This window comes from Sciurus vulgaris, assembly GCF_902686455.1.
Source record: "Sciurus vulgaris genome assembly, chromosome: 10".
NCBI classification, from domain to species: Eukaryota; Metazoa; Chordata; class Mammalia; order Rodentia; family Sciuridae; genus Sciurus; species Sciurus vulgaris.
Window position 1 is genome coordinate 59,550,740 of NC_136470.1, and position 26,048 is coordinate 59,576,787.

Here is a 26,048-nt window from a genome sequence, read left to right on the forward strand (position 1 = left end):
TATTGATTATTGAGCATCTTACTAGTGAGCAACACTATTCTAAAAATCGTATTACATCTTACCTCACTTAATCCCACAAAAACAGTCACTATTATTATCACTAATATTTCTTTTTACCAATGAGGAAATTGGGGCATGAAGACAAAAACGAATAAGGCAGTTTCTTCCCTTTGCAGAGTTCACGGTTTAGTGGGGAAGGCCGATTTATACACAAAATGATTACCTCGGTATTTGTTTAAATGTAGAGGAGTCTTTGAGACGTTACCTGGCAGAGGACAGGCAACACTGAGGGAAAGCTTCAAAGAGAATATAACCTTGAAGGGTGTCTAGTTGTTTCTCAGATGACTAGAAGAAAGGCATTTTAGGCAAAGGGGTGAATATACAGAGACATAAAGTAGAAAGTACGAATTTATTGAAAATTGCAAGAGCTTCAGAATAATTAGAGCATGGGATATAATTGGGAAGTTATGAAATAAGTCCCAAAAGATATGCTGGAAATCTGAAGCATTTTGTGGAAATAGTTTATGGTAAGAAAAGAAAGGGGTGATGTCCTCTGGGTCTAAGGCAGAGAGAAGAACAGGTACCTTTTTCCTGAAGAATCTGTGTCACAATCTACAGAAAATTTTTAGAAGGGACAGTTTTTTCCTGAGTCCATTGGAGAGGGGAATATTGGGATATAGCATATAGGAAGACAGTTTAGTCAGGAGTGGTGGTTAATGTCGTGTGGATCAACGGAAAGAGCAATAAGCATAAGCCCTGTGCCAACTGAACTAATGGGAACAGAGGCCAGACTGGCCTAAACAATTCTACATACCATTGTATTTTTTTTTTACCATTGCATTTTAAAACCATAGATATTAAAATATCAACGTCCTTAAAGTTATATATATACTTTGATCCAATAATTCATCTTCAAAAATTTTAACCTAAAATAAAAAGCTCTGTATAGTTTGAGCTGCAAAGACATTCATCAAAATTTGTTTATAACTAAAAATTAGAAGCAACTTAAATGTTAAGTAATAAAGATTGCTTAAATAAATTATGGAAAATTCATACAATGGGACATTAGATTGACAAAAGAAATGGAAGGATATTTTGTTCACAGGAAAAGAAATACATAGTAAAATTGTTTGGGGAAAGTAGATAACAGTCTAGTGGTTTAATAGAATCCTGTCTCTGTTCATAACAATTTCCACGCAGAGAAAAATAAGTTTGGAAGTATAGTAGACCCTTGACAACTCTGAGGTTTGGTGTAACCCCCTTCACAGTTGAAAATTTGCATGTAACTTTTGGCTCCCCCCAAATGTAGCTACTTATAGCCTGCTATTGACCAAAATCCTTACTAATAGCATAGTTGATTAACACTTTTTTAATATTATATATAATACCTATGGTGAAAAAGATGCAAGAAGCACACTGCCATTTGCAATTTGCTGGTGAGAGGAACACATTTCTTAGGGATAATTAGTGGCATGGGATGTTTTCAGTGGACACTTAACTTGAGCTCACAGCAATAATAACTGGAGGTGGCTAGGAAATAATTACAATAGTACAGTATTACTATAATTAATTTCATGCAGTTATGATTTAATGCTGAATCTTTATGTTTGCTTACATTTTTATTAATTGACAATAGCTCGATGCATGGGTAGTCTGTTTAGTGCATGAAGTTTTGATAAATTTCAACTTTTTGTAATAGATTTGTATATATTTTATGGAAGCAAATGATAGAATAGACTATTTCCTACATATTTTTTTTCATTGGTGATGTATCTGTTTCCTAATTATTTTCCAATATCTGAGCTATGGGGCTAATCTGTGAATTTTTTCAGATTGTTGCAAATCTCCAAAAGATGATATTCAGGTATAAGTGGACCTTGCAGTTCAAAGCTGTGTTGTTCAAGGGTCAACTATATAGTGACCAAAGTGTTCACAGTGATTGTCTCTTGATAAAAAGATTAAACCTGTTTTATCTTTTTTGTTTTTGCTTATCTGTGTTTACTAATTTACTAATTATTTTTAATAAGAACATTTGGCCTTTCCGTAGCAATTAAAATGTTAAGTGTCACCAATAGAGACCACAGAGGGTGAGCCTGATTGAATGAATTACTTTAAATGATAGTTGTAACATAATTCAATGGAATATGCAGTGTGCTCAGATTGCTTTAACATGGGGAAAGATTTTGAACTGCACCTAGCCTGTGGATGTTTCAATGGCATTTGCAAGAAGAAGAAAAGAGCAAGTGGGTCTTTAGTAACAGAAACCACCTCCCTACCCCTGGATTATGATAGCAAAGAGGGAAACTCAGACCTGTCTGGGAAATGAGACTGCATTTGCACAGTTACAGTTAGACCAACCATCTGAAAATGGCATTCATCAATGTGGGGTGGGGCTGAAGGTGAGGGCAGGATGAGCAGATGGGGATCAGTCTCTCTTTTCTTAATAATTCCCAATGTACCCTTCGATCCAGCAATTCCATAGCCAGGAACTCTTCTACAATAAGCTCACATATCCACAAAATGTCCAATGGTGTTTTCTACATTGTGTGTAAGGGAAAATGTTTTAAAAAATTAGAATGCCCATCTTAGAGAAATGACTAAACACCACAGCAACACTGGAGAATTCTAGGCAACCACTAAAAATTATATAAACACACTTTAATTAAAAAGGCTAATTAGTTTAATAGTCCCAACTTATGTTTCAGTAGAAGAACTTCCATGTTACTCTATATTTTGGTATTTCTGGAATATAAAAAAATTGTTATCACAAGGCACTTTTTTAATGAGCAAGTAAAAATGTTAAAAAATCAAATAAATAATTCTAGAAATACATGCAATATCTTGCAATACCCAGAATTTCTGTACACTTAATACAGTCAATGTAGTTAATTATGTTGTCAAATCTTCATAAATATTTAATGAGGTCATGTTTATGAGGAATAAATTGGCCTCTTCTCCCTAGAAAAACCTGGTGTTAACGAGTTGGTAGATCTATTGCAGAAGTAAAAGGACTTTTCAAGCCTTTCAATTTTCTTGAAATTTATGAAATGTAAACATTCCCTTAAAGGAAATAAAACCACACATCTTATTACCATTATCAGTCAATTTCTTCTATGTATTAGTTATTCTTGAGAAAACATTTATAAAACACACATAATGGCATCACAGAATAAAAGATAGAGTAGCCTGATTCTCAGAAGAGATTATTATATTTCAAATATATAGAAATAACGTGGTACTAAATTAAAGAGGAAGTAGTGAGCAAACAACAAATTTTAAAAGAGATCTGAGCTGGGTGCGGTGGTACATCCCTATAATCCCAGTGGCTCTGGAGGCTGAGGCAGGAGAATTGTGAATTCAATGTCAGCCTCATTGGTGCTAAGCAACTCAGTAAGACCCCATCTCTAAACAAAATACAAAATAGGGCTGGGGAGTTCAATTCATATATGTACAAATAGATGACATGTAAATTAGATGCATATATGTATATCCATATTTATATCATAATACACATACACCTTTTCTGTATTTCATCATTCATATGCCTAACTATACTCATTTAAAAATCAATGATGCCAACTCAAGTACACAGGACCACTGAGGTCAGGTAAACAACAGCTGAAATGTCAAGGAAAATTCAAAGAAAACAATTGCAATTCAAATGTCAAGAGTGAGATTCAGAACATAAGGACTCTAGACAGCACAAAAGTTATTTTGGTTTAGAAAGTTTTCCTTGGCTACTTTAAAGACAGTAGGAAAGCAAAACCAATCTCCCCTCCATTACAAGTTTGTATGGTCTTTATTGGGCTTAACATGGTAGTATTTGTATTTCTTTGAAGAGGTTTAAAATGGTCTCTGGTTTTAGGTGTCTTGTAGCACAAGGTTTGGGGCTGTGAAGGAATATGATCACCTTGTATTTCTAATTATGTGTTTAACATCTACATTCCTAACTTAAGCAGAGTTTCTTGAGGGCAAGCATTCTGTTTATTCTTAAATCTTTGATTCCCTAGTACAGGGCATAGTTCCTGACACAGAAGTGATTTCTAATTGATATTGGTTAAATAAATATATATGTTGTCATACAGAATTGCAAGTTACTTTTCTGGGATCAGCATATGATGTGGGTCATACAGGGAGGGATATGACTACTAAGGTATGTCAAATTAGGTTGATCATATGACTAGTCCTTCATATATGTGTAGAGATAGTCATAAATCATTAAGGGCAACTGACACAATATCCCATCAAACCTCCTTCATGACTCAGGGATGAAACAAAAAGAGCTTGTGCCTCTCTTCGCAGAGGGCAAAGAACAGTGTAATGAAATCCCTGCTGTCCATTCACGGAGCTCTGAATAGTATGAGGAGAGCTCCTTAGGGCCAGTCTTAACAAAACTGAGTTGTTTTGATTCCAGAATTATTGTTCTTTTCCAGTACCCTACACTTCAAGGATTGATGGAAGGGAACCAGTGGTTTCCTGTAAGCAAGGAAAGCACACGTGATTTTAGTCTGAAGATTAAAGAAAGGAAAAATAAAGCAAATTATTATTCTTGATCATTAGGATATTCTTTATTTGAACCAAGGTTTTTATAATCAGTGACCACTTGTCACTCTTTAACAGCCAGACTAAAAATATCTTGCATGTCATCAACAGTAGAAACGTGGGAAATTTGTTTCCTTTTGCCCATGCTGGATTCAAGGACTTATGGCCTACACCCACTTTGAAATCTGTAAGAAGCTTTTGGTCTATGATAATTAATTTTTTATTGGAGGATTTTTCTCTCATTATGGACAAGTGCAGCTGTTTTAATTGTGGGACCAACCAGACCAAAAGAAAAGGGGAGTTAGCTACTATATCATGGGTGTATTTCCTTTTGTTTCCAGGAAACTCTGGATGCCCCTTTTTTCTCTGGGGACTTCTAGCCTTCTTGGGTTTGGCTCTGGTTATTTCGCTGATCTTCAATATTTCCCACTATATAGAAAAGCAACGACAAGGTAAGACATTTTGTCATATAGTTATATGGTACCTGCTTGAATAGAGAGCGTAGTCGCTGGAAAGCCTGTAGTTGCTGGAAAGCCTACAGAAGTAGACAATTTCATGAAATGTCGTTCAATAGGGTATTTTTATCTGTGGAAAATTTATTTTATTTATTTATTTATTTTTACCTCAAGTGTTCTTAATTTAACAATGTAATCATATTAGAAATGTGAAAAGAAGAATCACCAAATTTAGCTTTATCTCTGCCTTAGGGTATAGACTTGCAAGGGGTTATCCTGGTAAACTTTTTCCCTCCAATTAGACAACTCAGCAAACTGTAGTCCATTCTAGAGTGGCCATAAAATTTCTCTCTGATACATGATGAGTAAAGAGAAGAGTGGCTCTTTAAGGAGCAGAGTAGCTCTTTGAGGTTTGAGCCTATTCAATCCTCTCAGAATCAGTGAACCCTCTGCAGGTCCACAGACTAAGGTGGCTTCAGAAGAGAAGTGGAAAGGCCATTGACTGAACCTTGGTCTTGTAATCAACTCCTGCAGGGACTAGGAGAACAGGCCAAGAGGATCTGCTACTGTCAGGGTGGACGGAAGTTTTAACCAGCTGGATTTTACCGGCATATTCCATGATTAAAGTAGTGTAAAGGTCAGTAACTGGCACAGCCTTTACGTGCTGTAGGCAGTCAACACAGGCATGTTGAGTACATGGATTCGTGGGATGGAAGAATGAAAGTAGAACCATTTCTGGGGCGTGTCAATATTCTAGATTCAAGAAAGTTTCGAGGAACAGACCTTTACATGCCCCCCCACCAAAAAAAGAAAAAAAAAAGATAAAACCATTGTCTTTTGACAGACGAAAAGAAATAAAACTAAGCTAACAAATGTAAGGCAGACGCATATGTCCAAGAAAACTTGAATCAATTAAGAGCAAGTGTCACATTTCAGGGAGTGTCCTTGGTCCCCTCAGTGTTGGAAATGATAATGTGAAATATGGAGAAGAAGGCATTGTTATGCAGATTTTAAAAAATGAGACGCATTAGGAAATGAAGTGACATAGCTGAGGTCATGCATTGATTCAATAGCAAAATCTGAGATAAGTGCTTGGTTTTTCTAATTCTCTGTGCAACATGTTTCTACCAGCACATACACTTTTGTGTTGATGAAATATCCTCGCCCAGAAACATAACATTCTTGTAGGACCTCTGTACAACAGATCTATGTCTAAGGTGAAATTGGAGGCAAGCAATGCTTTTTCACTTACAATGCTTTCCAAAATTATTTAAAAAAACAAATGTATTTTCAAACAAACAAATTTTATAAGGCGGATGTATACATGACCCATCATCAGAAATCTTCTACAAAGTTTCTTTTATAGAAAAATACAAGCTAAGAGTAGCACTTATCCTCAGTTGATTGTTTAAACTGACTATAATTTCTTTATCGAGATATTTTATGAAGGCAGATGATGCTATTGCCTGAATTAGAGGAAGACAATTTGAGAGCTAGAGAGGTGAAATAATTTAAGGTTACGTATGACAAGAGCAGTCATCTGAGCTAGTGCCTCAGTTTTCCATTGATTCCAGTGGTAATCCTTTTAAGATTTTTGTGGGGCCAGACAATGAGTGACCTGACATGTCTAACTTGAGCCCAGGTCCCCCTGGAGACTCCCCTTTGACCTATATCTCCTGCACAGACAGAAGAGATTCTGTCCTCTCAGTCAGCTTTTCTGCAACTTGGTCTGTAAATGTAATGCTCTTGCATCTGGCCTCATGCAACTTTTTATGCTTGTATCTCTGTGTTACTCTTTGTGGCTAAGAAACTTGCAAGGTCTGACTCCACCTTGGCAAACAGTGGTTGAATAAGTTCTGCTGGCGTATTAAATAGCTTACAAAAGAAAATCTCCATCCCTCTGACAATATAATATCTACACATTCAATCAGATAGACAAGATAAGCCTTTCCTTGATGTTTTCTGTAGCAGCTGGGTAGAAGCTTTGAAATAGAGTTCTCTTTTCCTCCCCAAACAAATCTTTCATTTTTATGTGATTCTTTGTCCAAATCTGTTCTTTTAGGAGGATTATATTTACTTATTTTCCTGATAGGAATGTATTAGCTTTTTCCTTCTTTAAATCTGAGGAACATTATTTATCCAACTCTTGCTCTCTGTTTTGAGAAGGATAAACAAGTGCATGATTTGCACATACATCAAAGTCCTGTCGGTGTATCTCCTCTTCACCGGAAAACTATGGCACATTTTTCACATTTCACATTGAAAATGAATCAGAAAGATTCCCTTCTGGGGATTAAACCATGAGCTGTTATTTCTTGTTGTCATGTAGTGCGCTTAAAAGGGTGTATCTTTTAAAGAAGAAAACATAAAAGCAAATACATTTGCTTATCAACCCCTCAACTGTGTACCCAACCGCAAGAGTCTGCATCTGATTCACAGGAGAGGATCATGAAAACTCACCCAGTTCTTCCCACACACCGTCTTGCACCCCTCACCACTTTATAGCAAAGCAGATACTTTGTAATTTTGTTAAATATGATTAAAATGACTAGGCAGCCTTTAAGTCATGCCATCTATTTTAAAATAAACTCAGGAGCCCTCATGTCGGAGCCAGCTCTTTTCAGAAGCCTGAGCTTGCTGACCTTCACACTAACCTTTCACCGCTATACTTTTCATTACTACTCGCCATTTAAAGAGATTATAGTTCATCTTCCTCTAGGAAGGACTGTAAAACTAAAATCACCCAGGTACTGATGGTTCACCTCCACATTACACATTTAAATTCTAAGAATGGCATGGAATGTGGTATCCTTGAACTCTTTAAGTCCTCTCTCAGGGTACTTCTTCAATGTCCTTGATCTTGATGGATAATGGTTCCATCACTATTTCCTTCTTTCACATTGATATGGTCTTCTTTCCTCCCAATGAAAGGCTCACACATTACTATAGTGTGTTCTTCATACAGCTACGTCTATGCCCAATTCCCGGCAAACCTTCTTGTTCCTACTTTCTTGTTGTGGTGCTTTTTGCTTCCTCCTCCCCTTCTCCTTCTTTTGTGCCTTTTACTCCTGATAATACATTTCCTTCCTATATGATTATACAAGGGGACACATTAACATGAGTATGCTTTCCGACATTCATACTCATTACTTCCCCTTAAAAAGTTCATATTATCTTTTAAAAATATTAGTTTGGGGAAATACTTTTACTTACTCCACATCTATTTTTTCCTATCTTTATTAAGCAATGATATTATTTATTTTATTTTTAATTTTTTTTCAAATTTATTTTCAAATGATAAATTTTTAATTTTCTTTCATATTAATGTTCATCTGGTGTCTATCCTCTTATCAAAGTGGAGATTTGAGTAATTTTATTGCAGATCAAGCTTTACTTATAAATATTTTAACTTCAACTTTGAAATACCATCTTAAAAGTCTCAGCCTGTCTTCAGTTAACTTATTTAATAAGGAAACTTCTCAACCCAACTGAACACAAATTGTGGCTTATTATGTGGTATGTATTTAGATTATGTAACATGAATAAGTAACTTTGTCATTTTGTAAAATGCTTTTACAGAAATCATCTCATTTATTTTTCATATATACTCCATGATATAAGAGTAGATTTATTCCTGCTGGGTGAATAAACTGAGAATCAAAATTTTTAAATAATTTGCATGTTGCCACATAACACATGTATTGCTGATCTGGTACCAAATACAATATCTTCTGATTCCTAGCCCTAAATTTGTTCTATGATACATCAAACAACAGTTGTACTAACTTCTTGTACATCACTTTATTTCCAGCCAAATCTGAATCCATGGCCTGAGTATGAACATTTCTTTCTCACAGAAAGATATCAACACATACTATATGTCTTATTTTCCACCTTACAATTTTTCTGGTCTGTAATAACTAATTAGTTATTAGTTGTGTAGTTATTATCCTTCTAATAATCATTTATATTAATTATTCATATTTCTCAGGCTTTCTGATTTTTCTGGGTGCTCATTAACTTGTGGCTACTGTACAGCATCTTTCAGATCACCCTCGGCTTTCCCTGGCATTTGTGTGTGTTCATATTCACAAGTCAAATTTGAAAAGTAGTTGAAAATAACTGCCTCTATCATATGCAGTTCATGGTAGGACATTTCCTGTGGGCTGGAAGAAGTGTATTTCTGACAAATCCCATTGGGTTACATTCATTATTTGGGGTTCTATAGCAGTTTAGTGTACATGCTGTGTAAAACCTTTCCTCATTTGGTCCTTTGCTGAATTCTTCCAAACACATTACCATGTAACATGTCCATTTCATCTAGCAATGTGACTGTTACCATATATTGTTCCCCCAATATTTTTTTAAGGTAAATAACTTCTCTGAAGGATAAGTCAACATTGTCATGCTAAATCTAGCTAAAAATAATCTTCACAGTTGCTTGGTGACTTACTCAATTATTTAAAAATGTTATTGCTTGTTCCTTACCAACCCTCAGCATTTTTCCTATGTTAAAGTTAAAAGATAAAGTTACTGTTTTCTCTGGGTAGTTGTCATGGACTTAGATAATACTGGTCTTTATTTTTATAAAATAACATCTGCAAGAGTTTAGCTTTTATTTAATGTCAGATTAAATAATAAGAAATTAAAATATAAATATCATGTTATGTATATCCATCTAGTTCAATATCAAAGAAAATTTATTGATCAATGTTCCCTGAATATTTCTTAATATACCCCAATAATTCATTATTAATTGATTGCCAAATAAATTTCTTAAAGCTGTATTTTCTAATATCTTTTGAATACATATTTAACTAGAAATTATTTACCTTTGAGCTATAACTTTCAAGGTTCAACAGTGGGCTATTTCCTGCTATTTGGCACATAATTGTTTTCATGGTTTTATTGTCCAATATTATGTTCCTGGTTAGTCTTGTCTTTTTAGATCAAAGAAAACTGTTTCTTTTAGAAGGTGTTTTACTGTTTTGATTGATTGTAGAGATTCCACCTTTTCCCCAGTTTCTTCTCCCTAAGACTGTCACCTCTACTTTCCCCTGTTTGCACTATGTAGATAAAATAGATTTATGACTGGAACTACTTCCTTAGCATCGCTTTTATGTTGTTGCTCAGATACCAAGAAATGTTAACACTTTAAAAATAGATAGATAGATAGATAGATAGATAGATAGATAGATAGATAAATAGGAAAAGAACTCTTTCTTAGGATTTATTTTTGGAGGGTGATAACAAATAAAAGCCTACTCAAACCAATATGGCAAAGAAGGAAACTAACAGAAGAATGCAGAAGTACTGATGGAATTCAAAGGCAGAAAATATGCTCTTGCTCCACAATGGACAGGAACCAAAAGAAAGGCAGGAATGGAGGTACCAGCTTCTCTGCCTAGTGTTTCCTTTGCATAAAATGGCCATGCATCTGGTTCTGTATCACCTCATATTACCTTGATAGAATCGAACTGGCCCAAATAGAAGAAAGTCGTCATCTCTTGTATTAGTCAACTTTATATTACTACAATAAAAGGCCTGAGGCAGCTAACTTTATAAAGAGAACAAGTTTGTTTTGCTCATGGTCTTGAAGATTCAAAATGCAAACAGCGTAATGCAAGTTCTACAGTGCTTCGCCTTGACCAAATTACCTCATGACAGATAACAACAGGAGGAGGAGCATGGGTTGAAGTAAGTCATGGCATCTCTAGCCAGGAGGCAGAGAGGGAGCAGCCAGTCTTACTCCTCTTATAATAATCCTTTGTTAAGAACTACCCAGGGGTTCCCTAATCCCTTCTGAGGGTAACACCCTGAATGCCCAAGGACTTCCCTCTAGGCTCCACTTCTCAAAGGTTGTGCAACACCTCCTGATACTGCCATTCTGGAGAACAAGCACTTACAACATGTATCCTTGGGGGACAAGCAAATCACATCCAAACCACAGCATCCCTAGTTCAACTGGTGGTGGCCTGAATGGCATGATAAAGATGTTAACTGACATTGAGGCTAAACTCTCCTCAGAACCCTCTGTATGTAGAAGACTTAACAAATGGATGCCAAAGCTTCTTTTAATTTGTATATTTTGGATATTTTTCAGATAAAATGTACAGATACTCTGATGACTACATTCCCAGGTATGTTGAAATCAAATCATCTTTTATGATTCCCAACTAATGAGTGAAGGTAACAAAGGTTACATTGCTTATAGGTTTGGTTCAGGGATGTTGCACCTGGGTTAAAATAAAATGAAAGTGAATTTTAATTACTTTTACTCTCATCTGAAGATTAGATGATCTAACATTATTATCCACCTAATTATTAAGAAATCCTGAGTCAATCAAAAGAACTGAGTGAAAATGAAATGAACCTCTAACCTTCCATCTATAGTCCTCATTAATTTAAAAAATAGATATCCTAGATTATGATTCAACTTAAACTTTTAAGAGTACAGGCGAAATTTATACAGAATTGTGCTGCACTTCAGAATCTAGAGTGGAGGAAAATCTGGCAATACCTCATATACCAATATGCCTAGTGGCATGTTGTTTATAAGGGTCATGTGAATCAATAGGTAAATGGGATGGATCAATTCTCTAATATAGCATCCAGTTACAGTTGTTCTTTAACATTTATTGATCTAGTAACAGAGAAATTTGTGTAGTATGGTACTTTTTAAAAAATGTTCATAGCATAAATCATAGTAAAGAAAGTTCATTTTTGCAGACAGTATTTCTGACCCTAAAGTGTCATTTTATTGGAGATTCCATTTTAGGAGTAAAATGCAATCTAAATAGGGAATTTCTTAGAGGCCTTCAAGGCCTTCTGAAATGGTGGACTGAAAGGCCTTTGCTAAACATAGAACTTACTAACTGCATAGGATAAAATTATAAGCCTTTGGGGACTCTAATGTTTTAAAATTTTTCTCTATGTAAATTGTCTAATGGATTGAAGATCTGGGCTGCAGGTATACTTACGCACACACAAAATTTTTATTTTTATGACTACTTTTTTGCATTGGAATCTCTAAAGCATGAGATAATTTTCAAGTCATTATTTCATATCAGGAGTGATTTGCTGATCACTCTTTTGCTTGTTATAAAAAATATGAAAAAGAAAATCCTATAGAGCCATGTAGTAGTAGCTAATCTCCTTGATGACTGATTGCCACTTGAAGTGTAATTAAGATGCAGTATGATAGAAATCTCAAGACTTGATCATTTAACTAAAGAATGGCTTGGGGATTAGGATGGGAGGAGTTGGAAGGGAAATTTGGTAAAATACCCATCTCCATTCAAGCAGGCTCTTTGTTGCAGGGCAAATGTGAAAAAGAGGCTGGTTTTGATTATTTGTTTTTGGTAGTATTGGGGATTGAACCCAGGGCTGTTTTACCACTGATCTACATTCCCAGCCTTTTTAACTTTTATTTTGAGGCAGGATCTCACTAAGATGCCAAGGCTAAACTTGTGACCCTCCTGCCTCAGCCTCCTGAGTAGCTGGGATTACCGGCATGTACCATCATGACTGGTTCTTTTATAACATTCATTCATTCCATAAATATTGACTCAACAAATAAGGACTGTTTTAGACAATTGTAGAACCAGCTCATTGATGACCAATTCTGAGGGAGGATTCACACAGCATGGCAGAAAACAAAGATCATCATGATGGCAGCCACCAGGAGGAGTTCTATAGCTTCAGCCCACTGCATCTTAGGTTGCATGTTTTCTACTTGCCTGTGTATTGTGCGATGAGACACGCAACACACACAATGCGCTACATGAAGAGGGTCTATTACATACAGATAGGCAGCAAAGGAAAACAAAAGCCTAGAACTTATTATGAGCTAGTTCCTCAATGCTCAGGAAAATTGTCTAGGAATAGTATATTATTTGCATGTGACTCACTTGCACTGGCACTGAGACCTCAGAAATCAGCCCACCTTAGTGTTTTCTTGGGTTGAACCCAGGGCAACTTAACCATTGAGCAACATCCCCAGCCATACCCTGTGTACATGTATGATTACATAAATGGTATGAATCTACATCGTGTACAACCATAGAAATGAAATGATGTACCCCATTTGTGTACAATGACTCAAAAATGCAGACTATAAAAAGTCTTTAAAAATTTTTTTTTTAAATTTTATTTAGAAACAGGGTCTTTCTTAGTTGCTTGGGGCCTTGTTAAGTTGCTGAGGCTGAGTTTGAACTCACGATCCTCCTGCCTCAGCCTCCCAAGGCCGGCTCCACGTTGGGTTTTATACGCTGGAGCAAAATGATATGGTGGGCTAAGTGACGAAGGACCGCCAGTCTCCATGGGGGACTCAGTCTGTTTAGCGATAGTCAGTTACTCTCCATCTCTAGGGGCTGCATTTTCAGCTGCATTTTACAGTTGTTCTTCAGAATTACAAATGAGAAAGGGAGGACAGATTGGTTGTTCTCAGGCCACCTGGAGAACCAGCCTGCAACAACAGAAATACAAAGGCACAGATCCTTCCCTTAAGGATCAGTCATCTCTGTCTTCTGTAATAAATCTCCACTTAAAAAAAAAAAAAAAAAAAAAAAAAAAAAAAAAAAAAACAACAAAAAAACAAACTCCACTTAGGCAAAATTTGAATATGCATTGCAGATGTTATCTATAGAAAGGTATGTTAATTCACAGCTTCCAGTATATATTTCATAGGTTCTCTATTTCTCTTGATTATGTGGTTTGAAAACCAAAATCATTTTTGTAGGAGAGCTTTGATGCTCCAAAAAAGAAAACCGAAAAAACGAACAAAAAAAAAAAAATGAAAATTATTTACAGCCATTAAAATTTAAAATGTTAAAACGGAGTAAGTGGAAATAAATCTATCTTTTTAAGGTGGGTCTAGAATTACTTCTGCCTTTTCAGTGCCAAAATGGCTTATAGCAAGAAAGAAGGAAGTTAGCTTCTATCACACTGGGTTCCCCATTGAACTTCCTCCCTGCCCTGTACAGCATCCGTTTAGGTGGGAAGCTATGCTGGAGGGGGGAAAACTTTTCTTCTCTGTTCATCATCCTGCTTCCCCAAGTCCCTGCTCTTTCTGTACTTGTAGGTCAGAAACATGACCAATTTAAGAACAGCATAGCATCTAAATCTAACAGAAAGTCAAATACTTACTTTCTGGTATTTACCCTTGGGCCACTTTATTTTTCATTTAAACAGTAATTCTACACAATTTTTGGCTTTTTATTTGTGTAAGAAAGTTAGTGCAGTGGGAATATCATGGGTCTGGGATCGAGACAACTCTGAATTTTAATCAAATTCTCGCAATGGTAGATTCATAGTCTTGGGAAAATGAGTATTGGCGAATTTCAGTTTTATCATCTGAAAAAATACTTAAGATAACATTTTGCTTACAGAGAATAGTTGAATAAAAAAAAGGTGCTACTTTATTGGTTGAAAATGAAAGTCTAAGAATTTTCCTGCCCATCTGCAGCTTGTTCACCCTACTTTAGGACAGCAGTTCTGGGTTACAATTACTTTAAGCTTATCATGACTCCTCAGTTTTCAATTTCTCTCAAAAAGCTTGGGACAAGTTCCCACCACCATTACAAAACATTATCTCAGCTCAGCTACTCTTCAACCTTAGGGTGATTTCTCGGATGCGTAGAGCTCTGCAGAGTGGAACCCTCTTCATTTTCCCTTTTTGCTAAATACACTCACCAAATATAACTAGTGCCTTAAATATAACTAGTCTCTACTGTCTTCTTAACCTGTTCTCAGGGTTGAAAATCCTTAAGACAGTGGAACTCCTGGATTGTGTTGCCCTGACATAACACACTCCCAAGTGGATATGCAAATGAGCCCTGTTATGGTTTGGATGTGAGGTGTCCCCCAAAAGCTCACGTGTGAAACAATGCAAGAAGGTTCACAGGAGAAATGATTGGGTTGTGAAAGTCTTAGTTTGATTAGTGATTTAATCTGCTGATTGGATTAACTGAGTGATAATTGAAGTGGTAGGGTGTGGCTGGAGGAGATTGGAATTGGGGCATGGTTTTGGGTATATATTTTTTATCTGGAGAGTAGAGACTCTCTCTCTCTCTTCTTCCTGATGATGTGAGCTGCTTCCCTCTGCCACTCTCTTCTGCCATGATGTTCAGCCTCACCTCGAGCCATGAGGAATAGAGATGCTCTTCTATGGACTAGGACTTCTGAAACTGTAAACCCTCAAATAAACTTTTCCTCTTCTATAATGGCTTTGGTCAGATCATTTAGTCACAGCAGCAAAATAGCTAAGGCAAGCCCCTTCCTCTGACAACTGCCCAAGTGACTCTGAGCTTTCCAGCCTCCTGTTTGTTTTAATGTACAAATAACCATAACCCCAGCCCCGCCCCTGTGTAACTACAGACATCCAGTCCCCTTCATAAGCATTTTTGGAACTACCTGAAGAGTTCTTATGTATTCCAAAAAATCTTATTCTGCATTGTCCCTATGCCACCCCTACCTCTGTATCACTGTTCCAGGGTCTCTTTAAACGTCTTCATTCATTTAAAAAGTTCTTTCTGCTTTTTCCAAAGATCTGACAAGAGACCCTTCTTTTTTAAGGACTCTGAAGCACTAGCAAGCTCATTTTTTTTTTTAAAGACTTCAAAAGAATTGGTCACATTAGAGAGGAACTTGAACACCAACCGAGAATGAGTCCAGTGATCTCTTCACAGGGATTCACTTCTCAGCCTCCAGCCAACACAAAATATTGTCGCAGTTGACACTGTTCTCCTGGATCAGGATTTCATCACTGGTGCCTTCCACTCTTAAGTTCAAGATGCATACACCCATGGCACAGTTCCTGCCAGGGAAAGCAAAGACTCAGTAGGCATATACTCAGGAATGCATCACTCTAAACTCCCTTTCCTCTCCTGCATCAATATTCTTTCTTCCCCTCTTGTATCATTCCCCTCAATATATAAATGACAGTATTGTCCCTACCTTAAGACAAACAGAAAATGCTCCCTCAACACTAGATCCCACACATACCATTGTTTGGTACCATTTATACAAACCTTGAAGGATCCATCTACATTCTGTGCACATTTTCTAGTTCCTCCTCCTCCTCTTTTGTCTTGAACCTACTCTGTTCAATCTTTGGGCCTCTCTAATCTGCAGCCCCTGTCAAAGGACATCAATGAACTCCACAGTTTCGAATCTTGTCTCACTGAATCCCTCAGTACCATTTGGCACTCTAACATTCTCTTGAAACATTTGCTTTTCTGGATTTTGAGCCACTATACCCTCCGTCCTGTGAATTTTCCTCTTCTCTTTGTGGCAGCTCCTTTTTCTTCAGTGTTTCCTGAACCTTAAACATAGGAGCATTCTGGGGCTCCCCTAATGAATGTCTTCCCTACCTATACTCATTCGGTAAATAATTCCATACACCACGACTCTCAATAACATATGCTGATGGAACCTAAACTTATATCTCTGCCTATTCAAAGAAATGTCTGTCAAGCAAATCAAGTTAACATTTATCAAAATTTCTGATAGTCTCCCAAGCTCGCTTTTTCCTCAATTTGACAACTTCTCAGTTTTTTAAAACAATTTTATTTAGTTTTGTGGAAACATCTTTAATTTTTATTTGGATGTTAGAATGCTACATTTATTTTTATTTTTCATTTTTTGCAGTGCTGGGGATTGAACCCAGGGTCTCGTGCTTGCAAGGCAAGCACTTTACCAACTGAGCTATCTCCCCAGCCCCAGAATGCTACATTTATATGATAGAATTTGGGAACTGAAAAGACTAGAGATCAACTAGTTTAATAATCTTGATTTGTAAACAAAACAGTTGAAACTTAGAGAATTGAAGTTCCAGGGCACTTAGGAAGAAGTACTAATCTTTTTAAAAAATGGAATGAGTTATTTAATCCCCATAGATCATAAAGTATTTGATATTTCACAATAAAATAAAAATAAGTAAAGAATTTAAAAACAGGAAAAAGAAAAATGTGTTAAAACACAAAATTTGGGCCACAGTAAAATATATAATTAATTTATCTTTAAATTCTGGTATGTGAATAAGTGTATTTATTGGTGAAAGACCCATTTTAGACACACTCAGAGCAATGGACAGTCCCAAACTCAGGCAGAAACTCAGATGTACACTAGCCTTTCAGCTATGGGCTGATTTATTAATTTATTTTAAAAAGTAATTACTGTAATGTGCCACATATAACACTGCCAAACATTTGTTGAAGTTTATTACATGTCTGCAATAAGCTGGAGCTAGTTGGCATTGCTAAATAAAAATACATTTGAAAAATTTGTTCGTTAGGCAACTCCTCCTGAATAATAGTTTATTTGAGATGATTAATCATTTGAGACCTGCCTGTAGACACAGGGCACTGCATTATAAATCACATCTTATTTTCATTCATAGGGAATGAAACGATATTCATTTTTTGGACATGATTTATCATTTGCAGGTTGTGTCTGCTATCTACATGTGCTAAGAAAATGGATGGATTGTCTTATTAAAAATTAAAAAAAACCCGAGCAGGGACCACTCTGTATCCTAATATTAAGGTGTATTGAATTACTGGATGAAAAGAAAGGTTACAGATGAGTTCCTTTGTTATAAGTGTAAGACATGCTAGCACCTGGACTGTTGAAACCATTTCATGCAGTCATTCTTTGAACTGCTGTTTTTCAAGGATACTTACAGTTTGTACATACTGTGTCTTCTTTCAGAAGCATGGGGAGTCATGCAGGTGTCAGGCCTTGAGATAAGAGTTACTTTTTCTTTTGATGCCATTCCTTCCAGTTCTCAGTGACATGTAATCTCAAAGTTAAAGCAGTTGGTATTATTTTATGAAATGCTATATTCACCACCTGTTCCCAGCCTGCCATTGTGAAAGCTGGTTACTAAGGGTATTGTCAATGGTAGAATGATATAGGTAGAGTGATAATCTGATGACAATAGTAGGAGGTCTGTTGTAATAATAACATCACTCACATGAGGCTGGCAGGAAAGTTAATCAAAGAACAAGAACAAGTAGTCATGCACTCTTGTCAATTCTCTTGACTAGCAGGGCATAAAACTATGGTCCTGGTATGACCTCCTAGACTGTTTCACTATAACTGTTGAATGGTATCACCTTCTGCAAGTCTTCCTCACGATGTGGACAGACCACTGACCTTTAGGATCAAACTTGCATTACTATCCCAGCACTGCCAGTTACTGTGTGTCTTTGAGAAATTTAATTAAACACCATGATTTCTAAATTCCTTATATGTATAATAGGAATAAATGTGTGCATACTGTAGGATTGTCCTGAGGATTGAATGAGCACTGGCATAGAGGAACATTTTCATAGTTGGTCATCACTGATGACTTTACACATAGGACTAAGGAAAACAAATTAATCTATTGGAATCTCAGGCTTCTCCTCTGTAAATTGGGAAATAATAATACTGTCTGCAGAAATTTCATGGGTTTTTGTCATGATGTGTGTAAAACACTTTACCTAGCATCTGAATGCAATAGCTAATCAGTCATTTTATTACATCTGCCAATCTAATTAGTCTGCAATTTATACTTAGTAAACATAATTTTAAGGCGTTGGTCAGAGTGATATTCAGAGTGAAAGAATATCATTAGACAGTACAGTTATATAGTTAGTACAGATTGGTTCTAATCCCAACTCTGCTATTTGTTAGATTTATGACCTTAAACAAGTTCTATAACTTCTATGTGCCCAGGATTTCTTATCTGTAAAATGGGAATGATATAGTGCCTATCTTTTGGGATTGTTATGAGGATAAAATAAACAAATAAATGAAATGCACTACAAGTAGCACCTGACACACAATGAGTACTAAATAATCATTCCCTAAAAGAAGGTCCTACACTCAACCATTTAAATTTACATGCACACATTCACACATGGAAGTGCTCACTCACTTTCAGATAAACACAATTACCTTGGTTGGTTGAGGCTGAATAAGAACATGCAGTATTTAACTCAGTACTGACTTTAGCTAGGTTAGGAAAGTTAGTAATGAATTATGTATAAAATGGACTCTAATCACATCAATCTTTTCCTTGTTATAGGGTTGATGAATATTATACTGAAGACACACCAATCTATGGTAATTTAGATAATATAATCCCAGGTAAGTTTTATTTTCTCATAAGCTAAACTTATCAATAAGTAGACTCACATAATTCCACAAAGAATTTGACGAAACTCATTTTTCAAACACAATCACATTTAAATGTCCTTGGGTTAAGCATAAATTCAAATATATTTAGTATATCATTTAGGTTATGCTTCCAACCATGTATATTATAAATTGTGTTGTGATATTAATTGTAAATCAACATTCTGCTTTTCTGTATTCTCTTCCTTTCACTCACAAAGATTCTATTACCATGTATTTTGACACACAGAGAATTCTATGAAATAAATTTATTTCTAGAAAGAAAATGATTCATAGAAACCGTGCTTTGTGCTCTATAAACAAAAACAAATCTGCAGTAAATAATATGGAACAACAAATCCTTCCTCTGGTTTCCTGTGTTCTAACTGGTTCTTTTTAAATAGAGGACCTGGGGCTAGATGGATGGCAGGTAGGGGAAGAACAACTATATCATCACTAGGTGATTTACAGTTTTTTGTTCTTATATAACAAGTGCTCTTCAGTTACCAGCATTCCTTAGTCCTTGAATAACTATCTAAAAATAAAAAAGCACCCTAGATTTCTCAAAACAGAAAACTTAGGTCTAGTTTCAGAGCGGATGAGAAAAACTACCTCCCTTCCGTACAAGCTTCCGCTCAATTCCTGAGAGAAGACTCTGGGCTTATAATTCCTGTTCATCTCTAAGATCAATCACAGAGATTTCCTGTCATGTACTAGCTGTATCTGGATATCTATACTCAAAACAATATGGAAACCTAAAAAAATTAGAAATGTGGGAATTTTATAGGATTCAAGAATTTACATCTTTACTTCAATGCAAAGTGTCCTCTAAGTATTGCACTCTAAGGAATCAGAAACGATTTCTCAGAAATATATTGCTAAAAATTATTTACCCTCCTGTTTCCTTTTGCAGAATAGTGATGCCCACCAGTAATATTTGAGAATTTAAATTTTTACATAATCTCATGACTTAAACCTTGCAAGACCTTAATTAAGAAGGGCTGAGGATATGATTCCGTGAGTAAGCACTAGGTTCAATCTGTAGTATCAAAAAAGAAAGAAAAAAAAAAAAAAAAGAACAAGACTTCACTACTGCACTATCTGATTTGCATGTGGTTTGTTTCCTTAACCTCTTGCACTCCACCCACAAGATTGTTAAGTGATACTTTGGGGTTTCTTATACACATTTACATGTTTTTTGGGACCATGCATTTTTCTTCTTTCATTAGTGCATTATAATTACACATAATTGTTGAGTTCATTTTGACAAAATCATAATGCATGAAATTTAATTTACTACATTTTAGTCCCTTGTGTCCCCCACCACCCCGGTCATCTCCCTTCTCCATTTCTTCTTTTTGACTCTACTGAGCTTCTTTTAATTAATTAATTAATTTTTTAAAATTAATGTTTTATAGTTATACATAAAGATGGAATTCACTATGATATAATTATACATAATATAATTTTGTCAAATTCAGTTTGCATTTTCTACCCTTTCCTGTCCCTCCTCCCCCACTCAGTCTCCTTCTTCCATTCCACTGATCTGTCCTATATCTTTATGATATCTTTATCCCCCCCATCTTTTTCCCTTACTTTACTCTAACTTCCACCTATGACGGAAAACATTCGACTCTTGATTTTCTGAGTCTGGCTTATTTCATTTAGCATGATGTTCTACTAAATGGTGTGTTTTTATTTGTGCCCACATTTTTTTTCTTTTCTGTTGCACATCATAATCTTTTCAACTCTCAAGAAACAATGGATGAAAATTGCTATGAACAAATGAAAGCCCGACCAGACAGATCTGTAAATGACATGCAAGAAGCTGCTCCATCTGCACATGTGAGTTTTGTTTTTTGTACCCAAAACCAAGTTCAGTCTAGGTCAAAGCACATGGGCATGTTTCAAGAGCATAAGAGCATTGTGTTCTGATATGCATTTGAAGTAGCCTGTTGGAAATTTTGTAACCTGAATCAAATGTCAAGTTCTGGAACGTGAGCTCTACAGGGAAATTCAGAGGCAAGTAAACAGAATCCAAAGCACACTCAAAGAGTAAAAATTATGTATAGGTAAAAGTTGGATTATTCCTAAATAATCCATTAATGTTTTCCTTTCAGAGTGAAAAGTTTATGTGTGGCACAAAGATCAAGATGAAAGTTGACATACATATAATGCTCACAAGACCCAGATTTCAGGAATCCTTGAGAGATTCCACTCATAGATATGTTATTTCTCTCTCAAGGATGTTATTCTCTTTCTTTCTCTGTCATGGATTCCTAAGGTTTGGGTCTTGGGAGCATTGTATGTTTAGCTGGATATGAAACAGCATACCTCTATTTGAAAAGGCAAATAATTCCCTGACTGTACTCTTCTGGCATGAAATTGTGAAATATACACACAGTTTATGTGTGAACAGGCGGGATAGAAACAAGCAGAAACAAAAACCCAAGAAAAATATACAGATTCCCATTTTCCTGCCACAGTCAATTCAACCTCATCAAACATGGCACTCACCTTATTAAAAATCATTCAAAAGTCTTAGCCTGCATACGTCTGAAATGCCATAAATTTCAGTTAAAATAGTTCTCTTCAATTATATTATTTCTCCTTACTACCTAGAAATAGTATTAAGGACAGCATTTCCTAAGCATTTGTTATACGTCGGGTCTGGTCTTCTGTGCTTTATATGCTCTATCTCTTTAGATTACTATGAGGGAAGCAGCATTATTATTCCCACCTTACCAATGCTTGTAAGGGGTGAAAATCTTATCCTGGGACACTAAGGTACTAAGGATGGAAACAGAATCCAACATCTCCTGTCTGATGGAAAACGTTCTGTCCCCAGATGGGATCACATCTTAGAAACTTCCCATTAAGGTAGAATTTCTCTCTTTTTCTTTATGTGAATCCCCTAAGAAATCAGACTTCCTGGAAATTTTTATTAAGAAACCAAGATGTGGTAAGGCTTGACAAAAATATAAAAGCTCCAAATCTATCATCTGATGTTCAGCTTATTATAAAATATATTTTTAGATAAAATGCCTGAAAAACTGCATGATATAATAAGATCTGCTAAATCCATGATAATAAAAGGACACCTCTCAAAGAAGGTTAAAATATAACCACCCCATCTGAAATTTAGGGATTTTGCAGAGCTCAGTTGTAAAAGTACTGAGAATTCTGAATAGAAGCTATTACTTAATACATAGAAATTGTACAGACCAATTTTTTTTGAGCTGTTATCTGGTTTTCACTCAAATGGAAATTACACAAAGCCATATAATGTCATTAAGTGTGCTCTTTTATAAATTGTATATTTAAATACACCACTCACAAAATTAATCTCCACTCTATTACATTCCTCTTATGAATTTAGTTTTACTTATTAGAAGTAGTATATTTATATTTGCTCAATTCCATTTTATTAGTATAATCATGATCTACTCAATTTGCCATTATCATACTTTGTTACTTTGGTCAACCACAGAAGCATAAGAAATCTTCAATGTCATGTATAAAACTTAGGGGAGAGTATTTCTTTGTTGGGAAAAATGTAAGTAATCTCCTGTCCTTTGAAAGTGATGCATGTGATTTAGAGATTATAATTCCAATAATTCAATCTCCAATAAGAAGAAAGAGTTAATCAGGAAACTTAGTAATAAAATGAGTCCACAGGAATCTCCATATCATATAAACTTTGAGGGATACAAGTGTGAACTTGTTCCTTTTGCCTTCATGTCCATCTCTAATCAATCTCTCCCTTCCTCCCTATGTCAGAAGCATCCTCTCTTCTTAACAAAGTTAATACTCATAATTCTTTCAGGATTCTATACCTTCAAGTACTTAACTCTTCTCCATTTTCCATTTTTAAAATAAAATTGTCTAGCAATATGCATAAATCTTCTCAAAATTTAAAATGAAAACAAACAGAACAACAAAAACTTACTTTGACTGGTTTTCCCTCTAATTTCTCAACTGGCTCTTACCCTCTTCTGTTGTTTCCATTTTTCTCTGTAGGTACGTATTCATTTACCCCTGTCATCTGCCCATTACTCAACTGAAACAGCATTTATGGAAGCCTCAAGTGACTATTAAATACATAATTTTTGGTTCTTCCTCAGGACTCACATTCTGTGAACTCTGCAGCATTTGATAAAGTTGACCAAGTGTTGATCAGACATGTATTATTTGAAATGCATGTTATTTGAAATTTGAGATTATTTGAAGTGCAGAAGCAAAATTCAGAACTGCTTTCTCATAAGAGGAATAGCGTTGCTTCCTATGACTGATAAATCTAAGGGTGTATTTTGTTTTTGAGCTGACTAAATATGGAGGTGACCTTCATGTCTCCTCATGAAGTTACTGGCTTTATTTTTTCTGTTATCAGTGGACTCTCTGAGGCTGAGCAAGCAACTGGAAGGTTCAGATTTTTTCCTCCAAACGCTAGGAAAAAGGCATCTTTCTATCCTGCAATGCATGTATCAATTCTAAAAATTTCATGTAATTGAATCTGGTGAAATCACATGCCCATCCTGAGGCACCCTATATTGCTAGTGGGATGGGAAACAACTGATGGTTGCTCCAGTCTTGGTCTCATCCTTAGTATTTTGCTGAACTTGGGGTATAGCACTATAATTGACAGCCTGTCCCAAACCAGATATGAAGACTTTACCAAAAGAAAAGGGAGGAAATTATCAAAGAACGAACGATAGAACAAAGTACTGGACAGACAAAAAAAAGATAGCCAGCTTTTTGTGTTACGTAGTGTCTTTCAGACTTTACTGATATCTTTTCTATCTGTCTGGGCAAAGACAAGACAGATAGCGGTACAAGGTATGGCAGGAAACTGTAAATTATCCAGTTTTCCTGGAATATGGAGTTTATGTTAGGGAGTACTGGGAATAGAAATAGAAGACTTTAAAGGGTAGGACATGAATTTCAAACTTTAGTCTATATGCTAAGATTTTGGGGGACAGGATGATAAAATATGAAAATTGTGCCTTATAAAGATACTTTAACCAAAGTACATGGGACTAATGGCAGAGGAAAAAGATTAAAGCAAGGGTTATATTTAAAATAAAAGGCAAGGATACCACTTAGGCAGTTGTTGCAACTTTATTTAGAAATAATTTATTTTAAGAATAGAAAGTCTGACAAAGAAACCAGAGAGGTTATAAGCAGAAACATCTCTTCTGCCTGACAGAAAATATAAGACATCCTACTCTTAGCATGAAGGTGAGTACCAATAGGAAGATATTTACCCATGGATTAACATTTGGTAATCCAAATGCTATTTCCTCACTCCGACCTCCACAAATTGATATAATTTTGGCCTATTCTTAAAGGTAAATTCTGAATACAGAGAACTTTGGTTTGTTCAATGACTATCCTTACATTTTAGCTTGAAACTTCTATTATGATACCACTGTCCTTTTGGACAATAATTACAGCTTCCATGTATATTGTCTTTATCTACTGATCATGACTGATCACTGTGAGAGAGACATTACTACTTTCATTTTTAAGGCAAGATAACTGAGGTTTTAAAAACAAGTTTTTAAAAGCTGTTCAGGGTTCTATGATTAGTATATTGTAGTGCTGGAATTCAGTGTTGTGGGGCTCAACTTAAGAACAGACCAATGAACACTGAGAAGTTCAAATTTGAGAGTCCTCATTAGCTGGCCAACTGACTGTCTCACACAGTTCCCAAAATGGCTATTGGGAGAACAGCCCCAACCATAGGGTTTTGGGGATTTTTATGCCATAAGTTAGTACCTCAATCATAAGTGTCTGTTGCTATGATTCAGAACTATAAACTAATATCATGAGATCTAAATCATAAGTAGAAGGGGAAGTGGGTCAAAATGATCTTAGTTAGGTACAAGTTAAAGGATGGTTACTAACATCTAGACAATCACTGTTGACATGGTAGATTGGTTAAGAAAAATAGGAATTAAAAAGAGAACAATTTTACATTATATAAGAATTGCCATTTTGTGTTGTCAAACATGCTATGCTAAGCAACTGTTGATGGGTACAGAGGTGGGGTGTTCCCACAGGAGAAGCATTTCCTACATAACATGGAGTCTTCAAGGTAAAATGTCATCTGTTTATTCATTCATTGACCATATAGCCTGGCCTATAACATTTCCATAGAGTCAAATATATCAACCTGTCACACTCAGTTCTAGGTTTTCCAACAACAAATTAAAGGTCTTGGCCTTAGCTTTGTTGCTTCTTCAAGTTGCTCTATCATCTTGTCCTTCTTGTCCTGATTCTGACCTAGTTCTAGGCCAGAGAAAACTATGAGACTGTCTTGGATGTTAATGGACATCGCCAAGGCCAACTTAAAATGAACTCAAAGGGAATTTGGGTACAGATACACAAGAAGGAAATAACAGGAAAAGATGAGAAATTTAATTCTTTGCCAGGTATCAGTCACTTAAATGGACATTTTTACCTTTATACTTATGAGTCTTAAAGTATAGGGAAAAAATGGGGACTTTCATAGGTACCCTTAAATGACCCATTGTTAAGCACGTGTAAAGTAGAACTTGTCATATGTATAATTCCTTTGTAATTGATTATTCTCAACAAACTGAGGTACTTTTACTTGGTAAGGACAACATAGGGTAAAAATCCAGGGAAAAGATTCATCTAAACATTTTTTAAAACTTGACATCTTTTATTAAAATTATGAGTGTATAAAATACCAAGGCAATTTTCTTTTTGTGAATAGTTGTTAACTTTGCACTTTTTTCAACTCAAAAACTTTGAGTTGTTCCTTGTTTTTCTGTTCTTGTTTCTTGTTTTTCTGAAAGTAGCTGAAGTCAAAACCAAGTTACTTGTTTTTCATAACCATACAAATTTCAGAAGTCATGAAAG

General features: G+C 35.7%; 1 protein-coding gene across 5 annotated transcripts in view; it reads left to right on the top strand.

The window, feature by feature from the left end:
- TRAT1 (T cell receptor associated transmembrane adaptor 1) overlaps positions 1-26,048 on the top strand; it is a 37,867-nt gene that overhangs the window by 7,266 nt on the left and 4,553 nt on the right. The window contains exons 2-5 of one of the 5 annotated variants that reach the window (XM_079101446.1): positions 4,884-4,994; positions 11,101-11,137; positions 19,072-19,133; positions 20,920-21,005. In XM_079101446.1, the coding sequence (XP_078957572.1) occupies positions 4,884-4,994; positions 11,101-11,137; positions 19,072-19,133; positions 20,920-21,005 (296 nt within the window). Of the gene's footprint in view, positions 1-4,883; positions 4,995-11,100; positions 11,138-19,071; positions 19,134-20,916; positions 21,006-26,048 lie in introns of all 5 variants that reach the window. The other 4 variants (XM_079101445.1, XM_079101448.1, XM_079101447.1 and 1 more) reach the window with 4 other exon arrangements.